The sequence below is a fragment of the Brassica oleracea genome, chromosome C6 (assembly GCF_000695525.1).
Source record: "Brassica oleracea var. oleracea cultivar TO1000 chromosome C6, BOL, whole genome shotgun sequence".
Lineage (NCBI taxonomy): Eukaryota > Viridiplantae > Streptophyta > Magnoliopsida > Brassicales > Brassicaceae > Brassica > Brassica oleracea.
This window is the reverse complement of record NC_027753.1, coordinates 22254556-22269263: the sequence shown is the minus strand read 5'-3', so window position 1 is coordinate 22269263 and position 14708 is coordinate 22254556. Positions and strand designations below refer to the sequence as shown.

Below are 14708 nucleotides of genomic sequence, written 5' to 3'. Positions count from 1 at the left end.
TAGTATATAATGATGAAGATGATATCAATTACATTGTCTTCAATCTACAAGACAATAATATAGACATAATACAAATAGTATATAGTAGAGGATGAGATGAAGGAGAAGGAAATTGAATCATATGATAAACAAATCATATTGAACTTATTTGTAATCTTTGTTCAATAGTTTGCATGGAATGACTTTATATTAATACGAATCACGCAAAATGACAAAGAAAAGAAATATCAAATTTGAAAGTATAACATAGTGTTTTAAATCAAGGAAGACTATATCTCAAATAGTATAGTAGACTCTCTATAAATAGTATAGTCTCCAATATTCCAATGTATAGTTTTTAATTTTTACTCGTTCACGGTATTCAATAATTTTTGGCCATCTAAAATTTTCAATAATATAACCATAATATGTTATTATTTGTAAATGCTTAAGTTTGATAATAAGTACAAACCAATCGATTCATAACAATGATACAACAACAAAAGATACCAAATGTTTATTACTGTGCAGCCACATTTCTATTATACTTCGTCAAATAGAATATAATAATACAAGTAACACATTGCAACTGAGTGGCATGATATAAAGCTGATGGGTAATGAAAGAGAAGAATGAGGAGACGAATGAGAAGATATGATTTGCAGAAGAGCTGGTGCCGGAGTTGATAGAGAAGGAAAAGAAACCACCACAGAGGGTGAAGAAGAAGAAGAAGAGAGGGTATGATGAAGAGAAATGGGTGGAGACGGCAGTGGAGAGAAGATGGTGGCAACGATGAAACAACTGGTGATGATGGTAGTCGTGGTGCTGATTTTACATATTGAATAATAGGAAACATAATATATATTGCATTTCATTTCTATTATATATATACAGTATCATAGAACATAAAATGTTCATTTTCTCCAATCATTTTTACTAACTAACGGTGGCGTGTATGTGATAGCTGCGAAGAAGAAGGTGCATCTATCCATGTCGAATACATAGGATGTGGGGGAAGTGAGTCTTGGAATGTGAATAAGAAAAGAGGAAGAAAGTGAGGGCAGAGGGGGTTTGTGCTTTCACGGTGGTGTTTGTGACTCTGTGAGTTTATGAGACCAAGAGAAAACGCATGAAGAACTTCAAGCCTTTTTCAGATGAGAAAAAAAACTCAAAACAATCTCATTGTTTGTCTCCCTCTCTGTTTTGGCTACAAACAAAGAAACAGAGAAATGTTAGATATTTTACATAAACTTACTTTGCGAGAGTTGTGTGAATAATTAAGGACCACATTTTACTTTTTCCATATACTAATTCTTAACTAATATTTTTTTTGCAGGTTTCCCCGGTTTGATACAAGGGTATTATGACATTATTATATAAAATACACAGTATATGCTATCAATTTAGATTATGTAGATAGAAAATCAATTATAATTGTTTGCGATATACGATGCAATTTCCCTAAAATCTGTAACCCTTCTTCTTCCCCATTATCTTTGACACCGCCCTGATTCTTAAAATCTGTAATCGGAGCTTGTCGCCGCCCTCGGTGATTTTTCCGACGAAATTGATTCTGGCGAGAAAGTAAGCCTTGGAAGAGACTGAAGCACTTTCTTTTCAGTCCTTTTTTCTGCTTCTAACTATGGTGGAGGAGATTGAATTGAACCTCCTTGTGCTCTGGAGGATTAATTGTTACCGGCGGTGAGACGATAGAGCTAGACGCATCGAGGATGACGATAAGTTTGGTTTGGTTTGGTTTAGATTTGTAAAGGGGTTTCAAGGACCTCGACCGAGGTGGTCAAGCAAATTTGAACCAGTTTGGTTCATGTTAGTTTACTTTGAATTCCATTTCCATCATGTTGTTGCTCTTTATAAACAAGCAAATAAAAGCTATGAATTCCATTTCCAATGGTTCTTCTTAATAAGATTATCCATACTCCTATAGATTTCAATAGAAAAATTTCTCACTTTTGGTAAGAAATGCCAATTATAACATTACAGATTCTAGGTATGGAGGATGATATATAATCGAAGATGTTTTCTCATTGGCAAGTTTCTCCGACGAAGGTGATTCCAGTGTTAGGACTGGTGCCAACAGTTAATCACGGAAGAAAAGAGGCTCAGCGGGAAGAGGATTGTACCATAGAAGCAAGGAGGTCCCATAGGTTTGATCCTATAGAATCTGACCCATGTTCTCATTGAGCGAAGGGTACGAAATAATTCAATCATATTTTGTTTTATCCTCGTGTCACCAGTTCAAATCTGATTCTTGGCATAGGATTGATTAATTTTGATCAGTTTATAGTCTTCAAATTAAACGTATCTTTAGTAAAAAAAAGTGTTTGAGATTGTTCCTGAAGAAATGAAGGAAGGGATATAACTCCGCGGTAAAGGGACAAAGGGCTGATCTTTGAATAGGAAAAATAGTGGATCTGCAGGCCCTATGGCGCTGAAGTAACCCATGCTATACTCACAGGAAAAACTCGAACGACCTTCAACAAAAGGGTACCTGTACTTGAAACTGACACAGGCGCATAACCGGATATGCTAAAATGAAAATATGAAAATGGCTAATGAGATCGAAATAATGAATCATAAATAGAGTTCCGTAATTGGGCAAATATGGGTTCGATCAAGATTTGTTTTTCGGGAGTACCAAAAGCAAGCATGACGTCATTATGAACATAAAGTCCCAAAGTATGAATGCATATCAAAGGTCCAGAGGAGAGAAACTCAACGAAGATGATGAAACCAAATAAAAAGTGTGTTTGATTAGAGAAACCAGTTAAGAAACTAGATACAATAAAATTAGCCTTCGTTGTTTAAGAGCTTTGAAAAATAAGGATTTGATGGATAATGGTTCAAAGAAAAGTTAAAAGTTTCAGAAAGTTATTATTAATTCGATTGTCGTTTACTTTTGAATGATCCATTTTGACTATGAAAGGATCCAAAAGCGATGCTTTACTTGTCATAGGCTGAACCATGAGCAAAAGGTGTGTCCTCTGGTAGTGAAAAGAAGAAAAGATGAAACTCTTGTAAGAAGCCAAAGGATCTCAAAGGAGATGGAAGTAAAACAAGTTGTTTTAAAAGAAAATGATCCTCTTTTTGGAGTTCTTACTGAAGATCAGGTGGGGATAAGTTCAATTACTGGAAAGCCGAAAATAATAAAAGAGGTGCTGGATGAAATGAGACAGTATATGATGTTGGCCACCGAAGAGGACAGATACGTGAGGCAAGAAAGAGTGAGAGGCTCGGTAGCTGCGGTGGAACAAGATCCTATGCTGAAGCGTACAATGTTGAGACTTGAGACACCTCCCATTATTTCTCAAGACTTTGACAGAGGGAAAGGGATAGTTTTCAGCTATGAGGAATTAAAGAAGCCTTTGGAAGGCAGAAACCAACAGGAGAAATTTATGGCTTCTGCAATCAGAGCTGATACAGCAGGACGATGGAACGCTGAAAAGATCACAATGGGTGGAAGTGATGACACTAAGTTTGATGCCATTTATATGGGTTCTCCTCCTAGTTCGACGGTGTTTAGTACTGGTTTTTCGGAACCGTGTGCTTCATCCGGGACTAAGAAGAAAACATATCAGCGTAGACGTCCTCCCAAGTCAAGAAGAAATCCTAGGCTGCTTTTGAACGCGGAAAAGGAAGAGGGAGTCCTATGGGATAAAGCAGCTGATAAGAGAGTGGAAGGGAGTAAGAAGAGAAAGGTAGAAACTGAAGTTGGGGATCTTCTAGTTTCGGAGAAGTCTAAAACCCTAAAGGTGATCCCGAGGAAGGGATCGCCCAATATTTAATGAGCATATTGAGCTGGAATTGCCAGGGCTTGGGACGTACTCAAGACCTGACAATTCAGAGACTCCGGGAAATACGTCGAACTCATTTCCCGGAGATCATGTTCTTAATGGAGACTAAGAATTGTAGAAACATTTTGGTGGATTTGCAGCAGTGGCTCGGGTATGATAGGGTATTCACAATTGATCCGAGAGGCTTGAGTGGGGGCTTGGCATTATTTTGGAAAAGCGACATCAAGCTGGATATTAAATATGCAAATAAGAATCTGATCGATATGCAGGTTCAATATGGAGAGGTTAGTTTTTTCCTCTCATGTTTATATGGTGAACCGTCTTCAGAGGGGAAGGAGATTGTTTGGGAAAGAATCAGCAGGATAGGGGTCACCAGAAGAGATAAGTGGTGCTTAATTGGAGACTTCAATGACATCCTCAACAATGATGAAAAAACGGGAGGCCCCATGAGATCTGAAGCTTCATTCAAACCTTTTGGGGATATGCTTGCGGCTTGTGGAATGGAAGAACTAGAGTCATCTGGCATCAGATTTACATGGGCGGGGCAAAGATGGCATAAGTGGATCCAATGTTGTCTAGACAGGGCTTTTGGGAATAAAGCTTGGCTGAGATTTTTTCCTGGGTCGAATCAGAGGTTCCTGGACAAACGAGGCTCTGATCACAGACCTGTGCTACTGAAACTTCAAGCTTATCAAGAAAGAAGAGTGGGTCAGTTCAGATTTGACAAAAAATTCTTGTTTCAACCGGGAGTGAAACATAAGATCATAGAGGCGTGGAGAGGTGCAGCGGAAGGGTCCGAAAATAGAAATGTGGCGAAAAGACTTCGAGACTGTCGTGGTGCTTTGAGTGAATGGAAGAAACAGAGGGTCTTCAATGCCAAAGATAAAATTCATATTTTGGAGAGGAGGCTAGAATGGTTTCAATCAAGAAACTACCCGTGTTGGCATGCGATCAGGGTGATAAAGAAAGAGCTATGTAGAGCGTATAAAGAAGAGGAACTCTACTGGCAGCAGAGAAGCATGGAAAAATGGCTTAAATATGGTGACCGAAACTCCAACTTCTTTCATGAATCGGTTAAGGCAAACAGAGCGAAGAAAAGACTGGTTAGAATCAAGAATGGGAATGGAGTAGAGCAATGGTCAGAAGCAGCAAAAGCTCAAGTGGCGGTCGACTACTTTAATGAGCTTTTCAGATCTTCTAATCCCCCAAGCTACCAGCCTTTGCTACAGGATATGAGACCAAGAGTTTCAGATGAAATGAACCGGCAAATGACCGTCGAAGTTTCTGATGAGGAAATCAAATGTGCTGTCTTCAGTATAAAAGGCGCAAGTGCTCCAGGGCCGGATGGAATGTCGGGTTTCTTCTTCCAGCAATATTGGGATGAGATAGGGCCAAGAGTATCAGCTGAAGTAAAGAAGTTCTTTGTAACAGGGAGAATGCCGGCGGATTGGAACTTCACATATATCTGTCTCATACCTAAAGTCCAGGAGCCCGAGACTATGGCTGATATGCGACCGATAAGTTTATGCTCCGTCCTGTATAAAATCATCGCAAAGGTATTGGTATATCGCCTACAGCCCATCCTCCCTGAGCTGATATCCGTCAATCAATCTGCCTTCGTGGCGGAGAGGCTGATTACAGATAACATTGCAATTGCCCATGAAGCGGTTCATGCTATATGGACTAATCCGAGCATCATGACTGAGACAATGGTGGTGAAAACGGACATGTCAAAGGCATACGACAAGGTGGAATGGAGCTATCTTAGGAGCTTGATGGAGGCTATTGGTTTCGACGCCAGATGGGTTAAGCTGATTATGGCATGCGTCACTTCTGTTTCCTTTGCAGTACTGGTGAATGATCAACCTTTTGGGATGGTCAAACCGCAACGTGGTCTACGACAAGGTGATCCCCTCTCGCCGTTTCTATTTGTGTTGTGTACGGAAGGGCTTACACACCTATTGAATAGAGCAGAAAGATTAAGCTTGCTAAACGGCTTGAAGTTTGTTGAGGAGGGGCCCTCAGTTCACCATTTGCTATTTGCCGACGACAGTTTGTTTATGTGCAAAGCGTCTGAAAATCAAGCTAGGACTCTGAACCAAGTGCTCGAGGTGTATGGCTGTGCAACAGGACAGACGATCAACTTGCAGAAATCAGCCGTATCCTTTGGATCTAAGGTTGATCCCGCTGTTAAACTTGCGATTCAGAGGGTGCTGGGTATCTCGAATGAAGGAGGTTCAAGCAAATATTTGGGGCTGCCGGAATGCTTTAGCGGCTCTAAGGTAGACCTGCTAGGCTATTTAAAAGGAAAGGTGAATGGTAGACTGAATGCTTGGTACCTAAGGAACCTATCACAGGCCGGCAAAGAAATATTATTAAAGACGTCAGCATCGGCCCTGCCTGTTTTTGCGATGTCAGTCTTTAAACTCCCGAAAACAATCTGTGCCAATATGTCCAGTGCCATGGCAAACTTCTGGTGGGGATCTGATGCGCATATTAGGAAAATCCATTGGATAGCTTGGGAGAAGCTTTGCTTGCCAAAGGAGAGTGGTGGAATGGGATTTAGAGACTTGGAAGCCTTTAATCAGGCGTTGCTGGCTAAACAGGCCTGGAAAGTTCTTACTTTCCCCCACTGCTTGTTGGCCCGATTCCTCAAGAGCAGATACTTTCCAAGTTCTAACTTTTTGGACGCCAAACTGGGTGACAAGCCATCCTTTGCTTGGAGAAGTTTGTTATCTGGGAGGGAACTGATACTTAAAGGTCTGCAGAAACGAGTTGGCGATGGAAACTCTATACACGTTTGGACGGACAAATGGGTAGAAGATGAAGCGGATGGGTACGGCATGAGAGCTCCCTGGATAAAAAACTGTACATTCAATGTGAATTTGAGGGTAAGGGAGCTGATAGATTTCCAAAATAGAAGATGGAATATTCAGGCATTGGAAGAGGTTTTTGTGCCTTCAGACATCCAAATTCTTTTGAATAACCAACCGGTGACGTCTAAAGAAGATTTCTGGGTGTGGAAGTTTAACAAATCAGGTGCTTACTCGGTTAAATCGGGTTATTGGCTAGCGGCCCAGGAAAAGAGCAAAGAGATACGTCAAGTTGCCGAAGCTCAACCATCCCTCAATAGCCTGAAATCTCAAATCTGGAAAGTGCAGACGGCCCCTAAGATAAGAACTTTTGTTTGGAAAGCTGTGTCTCAAGCCCTGCCGGTAGCTGATCTATTAAGGGAAAGGGGAATGAAGTGCGATGATCGATGTCAGCTGTGTGGCTTTGAAGGGGAATCGGTGAACCATATACTCTTTTCCTGCCACCTACCTAGGAAGTGTTGGGCGGTATCCAATATCCCCTCTCCTCGGGGTGGTTTCAGCGACCATTCGATCTATGAAAACATCGCATACCTCCTGAAGGTGAGTAAGGATGTAAGGTTCGATATTGAAATCAACAGAAGCTGGCCGTGGGTCCTGTGGTACTTATGGAAGAACAGAAACGCCTTTATCTTTGAAGGAAAATTGTTTGAAGCAGATGAAATCAGAAAGAAAGCCAAAGAGGAAGCTGATGTATGGTTTGTAGCTCAACAAGTTCAGAGTGGAATGGACCAAGTGGAGGCGGGTGTGATAGAGAAGGGAGTACTAGGTAATGCTCCGAAAATTGCCAAAGGATGGGTCCTTTGTGAGTTTGACATGGACTGGTCGAAAGGTCTTGGGTTCATGGGGGCGGCGTGGATAGTGAAAGATGAGAAGAGAAGAGTTCTACTACATAGTAGGAGGGCTTTCTCAGATGTGAAGTCGATCAATGAGGCTAAGCTACAGATCTGGTTGTGGGTTTTAGAAAGTATGAAGAGTTTGAAGAAGAATAAGGTGATCTTTCTTTCAACCTTTGGGGATATAGTTGAGGCAATAGAGAAACCCGCCTTGTGGCCTAACTTACAGTTTGAAGCTACAGAGATTAAGAGAGAGCTCCGGTCTCTCGAGGCATGGGAGTTAAGGTTTGGACTTTTGGCTTCAGTTAGATGTGCCTCTTTCATCGCTCAGAGTGTCAGGCAGCTTGGTCTGATGCAGTCTTATGTAGCGGTTGGCCATCCACGTTGGTTGGATCATATGTACGTGAATGAAAGTGGAGCATATGATAGTTAACAGAGTCATGGCAATTTCCTTTTGGTCCACCCTTGTGTGGGTGTTGATGATGATTGTGTAGTTATGTATCATAACGGTTTTTGTTGGGGAGGTTTGTGGAATCGTAATCGGATATGCTCTTGATGGTTGTAAAAGCCTTTTGTTATATATAAAGTTTTCAATTTGGGAAAAAAAAAAAAAAGTTAAAAGTTTTATTTAATGCAAAAATAAAAAAATGGAAAATGTCACACTAAGTATTCAAACTCTTGTACGGTAGCACAGTAAAGTTAGATATTTACCAACTGAGTTCGTGCGACTAACTGAATAATAAGGGAAAGCGAATATTTATATATGTAAAAGATAACTCATCAAAATTTAGCAGTTGACTAATGATATATTTGCCAAAGTAGTTTTAAGTGTTATGATAATATTTATTCAACGCTCATACACAAATTTGATCAATACAAACAAGATATTTATTATATGAAAAATAGAGATTGTTAAGACAATTGTTTTTATCTCCTTTGTGAAAACTTGAAAGTTGTAAAAACATTATTCATAATTAAATTGGTTAAAAATTTAGATGAAAATATGTAAGTAAATATGATGCTTTTAAGATTTACATTATTTAGAAAACAATTAATTTTTCATATTTAGTCATTTTTAAAGATATAATGAATTGAAAAAAAATTGGGATGACTGCCTAAAACCCCCTGTAAACACCATGACCCTATTTATTCCCACCGGTACTACCTAGCTCATGACAAAACCACCCACATATATAAAATCTCTTTACGACTCTCCCTATTCTTTTTTGTTCTGCTCAAATCCCCCTATCTAATCCAATTTCAAAACCGTAACTATAGATTTGTAAATTGCGTTTTGTGAACTGTGATTCCCCATTAACTATTACCCGACCCGGCCCATAAACACCCGACCCAACTCAATAAAAAAAGAAATCAATTTGGGTTGAGTTCGTTTCTTTCTCACCGCCAACGACGAACAGAGAGGGAGAGATGAGAGCTGAGAGGGAGAGACGAGAATGAGAACATAATTTAAATGATTGGAATCTATATCAAGATGTGAGATTTCAAGGTTTAATGAGAAAATGATAAGAAAAATACAAGATTTCATTGAATCGTGACTGATCTGTACTGAATATGATGATGAAAATTGCAGAAATTCTGGCCGATAACAAAAGGAAGAAGATGATATATTTACGATTTTGCCATTACTTTACAAAAAAAAATGCATTACCGACCTTCGAACCCATAATAGAATGGTTATAGGGCAACTTCCAATCCACTAGACTAATGTAATCTTAACATTATGCGTAAAATAAATTATATATATATATATATATATACAATAAAGCAGAGAACGGTGCCTCTGCCTTTGGAATCTGCAAATGCTTCAAGGAGCAAAAACGGTGACATCAAATTTGGTTGTGTTCATAAATTTATTTTTATTTCTTTATCATGAGAATTATGACAAGAGTAAACAAGTGTTACGTATTGTACAAGTATATATATATATATACATACATATATGCAAGCACAATGTGGCCATTATAGTTGATTACCAATGAAAGAACAGAAAAAGTATATTAGGGTTTAAATTGGTTTTATTTGACGGAGATGAAAGAAATGAAATCACAGAAGCTCATTGTTCTCTTGTAAGCTTTTGTCTTCTCTCTCACGTCGTTACTCTCGCCTCTCCCTCTCTGCTCTCATTTCTCTCTGTCTGCTCTCTATCTCTCTGTCTGTTCTCGTCGTTGTCTTATGTGAGAAAGAAAGACGAACTCAAACCAAATATAATTTGCCCCCAAATTGATTTCTTTTTTTTTATGTAGTCGGGTCGGATGTTTATTGGTCGGTTCGGGTTTTGTTAACGGGGAATCACAGTTCACAAAACGTGATTTACAAATTTATAGTTACGGTTTCGAAATTGGATTAGAAAGGGGGATTTGGGCAGAACGAAAAAGAATAAGGGGAGTTGTAAAGAGATTTTACATCTGTGGGTGGTTTGGTCATGAGATGGATAGTATAGGTGGGAATATATAGGGTTGTGATGTTTACAGGGGGTTTTAGGCAGTCATCCCAAACAAATTTCAACAACCAAGCTACATCGATTTAGATTTTTGGAATAAATATGTTATTATCCAAATCAAATTTAAATTATCATCTGGATAAATGATTTTTTATTAGTCGCAAAATTCACGAAAATTAGTTAAACGATAAACAAAATTTATGCTTAAATAAAAAGGCAGTTAAAATTTTGTTTTTTTCAGAATATCTATAATTATCCATATTATCTTTAGGTAACGATTTTATACCCTATAAAAAGCTTTGTTTCCTTTCTTATTTCTTCATACAAAAACCATTCTTCAAAATAAATATGATTTCTCTAAGATTTCTTTTATGTTTTATTTTCGTAAGTAGTGTCTATGCCACAATTGTTTCTCATGATGGCCGAGCCATTACCATTGATGGTCACCGCCGAGTTCTCCTCTCTGGTTCGATCCATTATCCTAGAAGCACTCCTGAGGTATTTAATCTACCTTACATCAAATGGTATGTATGGTCTTATTCTTTTATATTTGCTACTAATTATAATTGTTTTTGTTAATATGTTTAGATGTGGCCGGATCTTATCAAAAAAGGTAAAGAGGGAGGTCTTGATGCGATCGAAACTTATGTCTTCTGGAATGCGCATGAGCCTACTCGCCGTCAATATGATTTTTCTGGAAAGTTAGATCTTATTCGGTTCCTGAAAACAATTCAAGATGAAGGATTGTATGGTGTTCTTCGCATAGGACCATATGCATGTGCTGAGTGGAATTACGGGTAATATACTAAAATGGATTTATTTAGCCTCTTTAAGTGAAATATATATCAGTTTAATACATCTTCATAATAAGTTAGCTTCTTGTATGGTGATGGTATGGTTTTCCATATAATGTTAGGTCGATAAATGGTCACTGATTTTAGTAATCAGTATACTAAAACTTATGTATCGTAAATTTCAATACTAATCTTTTTAATTATAATATATATTTTTAATAAATTATCATAATGAGTTAGCCTCTTGTATGATGATATTACAGTTTCTCATGTAATAAATTTGACCAGCAAAATTTTTAATCATTTTAAACAGAGGATTTCCTGTGTGGCTGCACAACATGCCTGGAATGGTGTTTAGAACTACAAATAAAGCATTCATGGTAATCTTACCTAATGATCAATATTATTTTTAACATATACATAATGTTATTTTTTAATTAATTTTATATGAATGATTTATGTATAGGATGAGATGCAAAACTTCACAACTATGATAGTAGACATGGTCAAGAAAGAAAACTTATTTGCATCACAGGGAGGCCCAATTATTCTTGCTCAGGTAATCGATTTAACCTTTTAAATTCCTTATGAGTTTCATAATGTTATATACAATTATTAGCAATATTTTTTTTTGTTTATTAATCTTGCAGATAGAAAATGAGTATGGAAATGTAATGGGACCCTATGGAGAATCGGGTAAAGCATACATTAAGTGGTGTGCAAACATGGCTCAGTCTCTTAATGTTGGTGTTCCATGGATAATGTGTCAACAAAATGATGCTCCTCATCCTATGGTAATTAGATCAGTCTAGTTATAATGAATATTTATTTAATATATTCAAAGGTTAACTATTTTAAATTGTTTTGTTTTTATAGTTGAATACATGTAATGGCTTTTATTGTGACAATTTTGTACCAAACAATCCCAATACTCCTAAGATGTGGACTGAGAATTGGACCGGATGGTTAGTTTTATTTTCCGAATGATTATTTTTTCTTATTTTGTAAGTATTTTATCGTAATTTTTTGTGTCTTCTATTTGTTCAGGTTTAAGCAATGGGGTGGTAAAAATCCTCATAGAACAACCGAAGATGTTGCATTTTCTGTTGCAAGATTCTTCCAAAGAGGAGGAACTTTTAATAATTATTATATGGTAAAATATAATAATGAAAATTTAGCTTATTTATTTAAATAAGCTCACAGAAAATCGACATTAACTAAAAAGAGTAATTGAAAGTTTTTATTGTTATAGTACCATGGAGGCACCAACTTTGATAGAACTGCAGGTGGTCCATACATCACAACTTCATATGATTATGATGCTCCACTTGACGAATATGGTAAATTAATTTAAAGTATATTCATATTTAAAAATATTTTAGAAGTTTCTATTTTTACTAACATGTGAAAATCTATTAGGTAATTTGAATCAACCAAAATACGGGCATTTGAAACAACTTCATGATGTTCTTCATTCTATGGAAAAAACTCTCACATACGGAAACATCTCCACCATTGACTTTGGAAACTCTGCATCGGTAATATTCTTGTTATTTTCTATCAGTATTGTTCATGTTATTCTTGAACTAATTACTCATCATGAAAATATTATATAGGCAACAATTTATAAAACCAAAGAAGGATCAAGCTGCTTTTTTGGAAATGGAAATGAAAATTCAGATGCAACCATTAGTTTCCGAGGAGAATCTTATGTTGTCCCGGCTTGGTCTATTACCATTTTACCGGATTGCAAAAATGAGGCTTATAACACTGCCAAGGTTTTTTATTTTACATTTTCTTTTGTAGATTTTAAATTTTCATACTAACAATCATTATTCGTTAAATGTTGTAACCAAAATTCATTTTCTGTTGGTTTTAAATTTTCAGATTACCACTCAGACTTCAATGATGGTTAAGAAACCAAATGAAGCTGAGGATACCCCTTCAACTCTGAAATGGTCATGGAGGCCAGAGAACATGGACAACTTCGTTTTGAAAGGAAAAGGAGAATCTACACAGACACAACTATTTGATCAGAAAGTAGTAACCAATGACCAAAGTGATTATCTATGGTACATGACTACCGTTAAGTTTAAAAAACGAGATCCATTTTTGGGTAAAAACATGTCTCTTCGCGTCAACTGTACTGCTCCTGTCCTTCACGCTTTTGTTAATGGAAAATATATTGGTAAGTAACTCCTATATATGTTTTACAAATCTCAATAACACTAACTTACCAAAAAAAGTCATTTATTTATATTTTTAGGTAATCAACACGCTGAGAATGGAAAATTTAATTATATATTTGAGAAAGATGTGAAGTTTAAGTCTGGTCGTAATGTCATTGCTCTTCTTAGCATAACTGTGGGACTTGCGGTAAGTTCTTTGATATTATTTTATCTTGTATTTTTTAAAAGTAAAAACTCCTTAAAAAAAATTAACTGAAAAATAAATTTTTGTCATTTTTTATTATATAGAACTATGGTGCTTTCTTTGAAAGTAAGCCGGCTGGAATCACTGGACCCATTTCTATTACTGGAAGAAATGTTGATGAAACTATAGTTAAGGACTTGTCTGCTCATAAATGGAGCTATAAGACCGGATTAAATGGGTTTGAGAACCAACTCTTTAGAACAGAATCAATGTCTAAATGGTCAGTTGAAAGTGTACCTTTTAACCGAACCATGACTTGGTATAAGGTAAAGAGATGTTATTATCTATAAGATAACTAATCAAACGCTTGTTGATTTTAATATCAAATCACATTATTCCATTTTGTCTTTAAGGCTACGTTCAAGGCTCCCTTAGGAAATGATCCAGTTGTTGTCGATCTTCTGGGACTTGGAAAAGGTACAGCTTGGGTCAATGGAAACAACATTGGACGTTATTGGCCAGCATTCATTTCAAGCGAAAATGGTTGTGCTGCAAAATGTAATTATAGAGGGCCTTATCATGCTGAAAAGTGTCTGACCAATTGTGGAGAACCCACACAAAGATGGTACATTTTCCACATCTTATTAAAGTGTAGAATCAAATATTTTAATGTTAGACCTGAGAAATCTTTACTGGGGTTTTTTTCTTTGTTCTTTTCTTGAACAGGTATCATGTTCCTCGTTCTTTCTTGAACGCAGGAGATAACACACTAGTTTTGTTTGAGGAGATGGGAGGAAACCCATCGCTCGTCAATTTCCAAACTACTAGAGTGGGAAGTGTATGTGCTAATGTCTATGAGAAAAATACTATTGAGCTTTCTTGCGATAGAAAACCCATTTCTGCCATCAAATTTGCCTCATTTGGTAACCCAGATGGCAATTGTGGATCTTTCGAAAAAGGAACTTGTGAATCAAGTAACAACACGGTTGATATTCTCACACAAGAATGTGTTGGAAAAGAGAAGTGTATCATTGATGTATCTACGGAAAAGCTTGGAGCACCGGATTGCACTGGATCTGCTAGAAGACTCGCTGTGGAAGCTATTTGCTAAGTGTTTTTCTAGATTTACAGTGTTTTCTTTATTATATTTCCAAATTATGCTATATTTTTGTTTTCAAAGATATAAGTCTTTTTTAATCTGTACTGCTGGTGGTTTTATTCAATAAAGGAACACATTCTTATATACATTTTACACAGTCATCTTTTTCCCAAAAAGTCATGGTCATTTCTTTCCCACCATCCTCACTCTCTCTGAAAAATTGAATAATTGAATCTCTTCAATATATAACATTGGCTTAACTGCGCCTCCGTTGGTAAATAACTAATTTTAGTGTATTAAAATACATGAATTCAAGTCTTATTGTACAATTTTTTTTTTATTTTGCATTAAATAAAACCTTGAACTTATTCTCTGAGAAACCAAATTGGCAATAGAAGTTAATAAAATAGCAGTTATTTTGACATAATAAAGAAACTAGCATTAGGACACATTTTATCCGTTTATTCCCTTTCCATTTACAATT

The 14708-nt window shown here is 36.8% G+C and overlaps 2 protein-coding genes across 2 annotated transcripts; both read left to right on the top strand.

Annotated features, from left to right (window-relative positions):
• The first annotated feature begins 3041 nt into the window (after positions 1-3041).
• On the top strand, positions 3042-7930 carry LOC106297752. The gene is made up of 2 exons (XM_013733929.1): positions 3042-3749; positions 3809-7930. Exons 1-2 carry the CDS (start codon positions 3042-3044, stop codon positions 7928-7930), a joined length of 4830 nt encoding a protein of 1609 aa, XP_013589383.1.
• A 2376-nt stretch (positions 7931-10306) lies between these two features.
• LOC106298998 (beta-galactosidase 15-like) lies at positions 10307-14236 on the top strand. Its single transcript, XM_013735123.1, has 15 exons — positions 10307-10456; positions 10547-10755; positions 11066-11132; positions 11219-11311; positions 11403-11546; positions 11629-11717; positions 11800-11905; positions 12005-12092; positions 12172-12290; positions 12369-12530; positions 12640-12940; positions 13019-13128; positions 13230-13409; positions 13551-13668; positions 13884-14236. The coding sequence occupies exons 1-15, from the start codon at positions 10307-10309 to the stop codon at positions 14234-14236; spliced, it is 2289 nt and encodes a 762-aa protein (XP_013590577.1).
• The last annotated feature ends 472 nt before the right edge of the window (positions 14237-14708 follow it).

Coding starts and splice junctions, on each gene's coding strand:
- LOC106298998 (XM_013735123.1), top strand. CDS start 10,307: ATGATTTCTCTAAGATTTCTTTTATGTTTTATTTTCGTAAGTAGTGTC. Junction 10,457..10,546: donor ATCCTAGAAGCACTCCTGAG/GTATTTAATCTA, acceptor TAATATGTTTAG/ATGTGGCCGGATCTTATCAA. Junction 11,718..11,799: donor ACTGAGAATTGGACCGGATG/GTTAGTTTTATT, acceptor CTATTTGTTCAG/GTTTAAGCAATGGGGTGGTA.
- LOC106297752 (XM_013733929.1), top strand. CDS start 3,042: ATGGAAGTAAAACAAGTTGTTTTAAAAGAAAATGATCCTCTTTTTGGA. Junction 3,750..3,808: donor AGAAGTCTAAAACCCTAAAG/GTGATCCCGAGG, acceptor TGGAATTGCCAG/GGCTTGGGACGTACTCAAGA.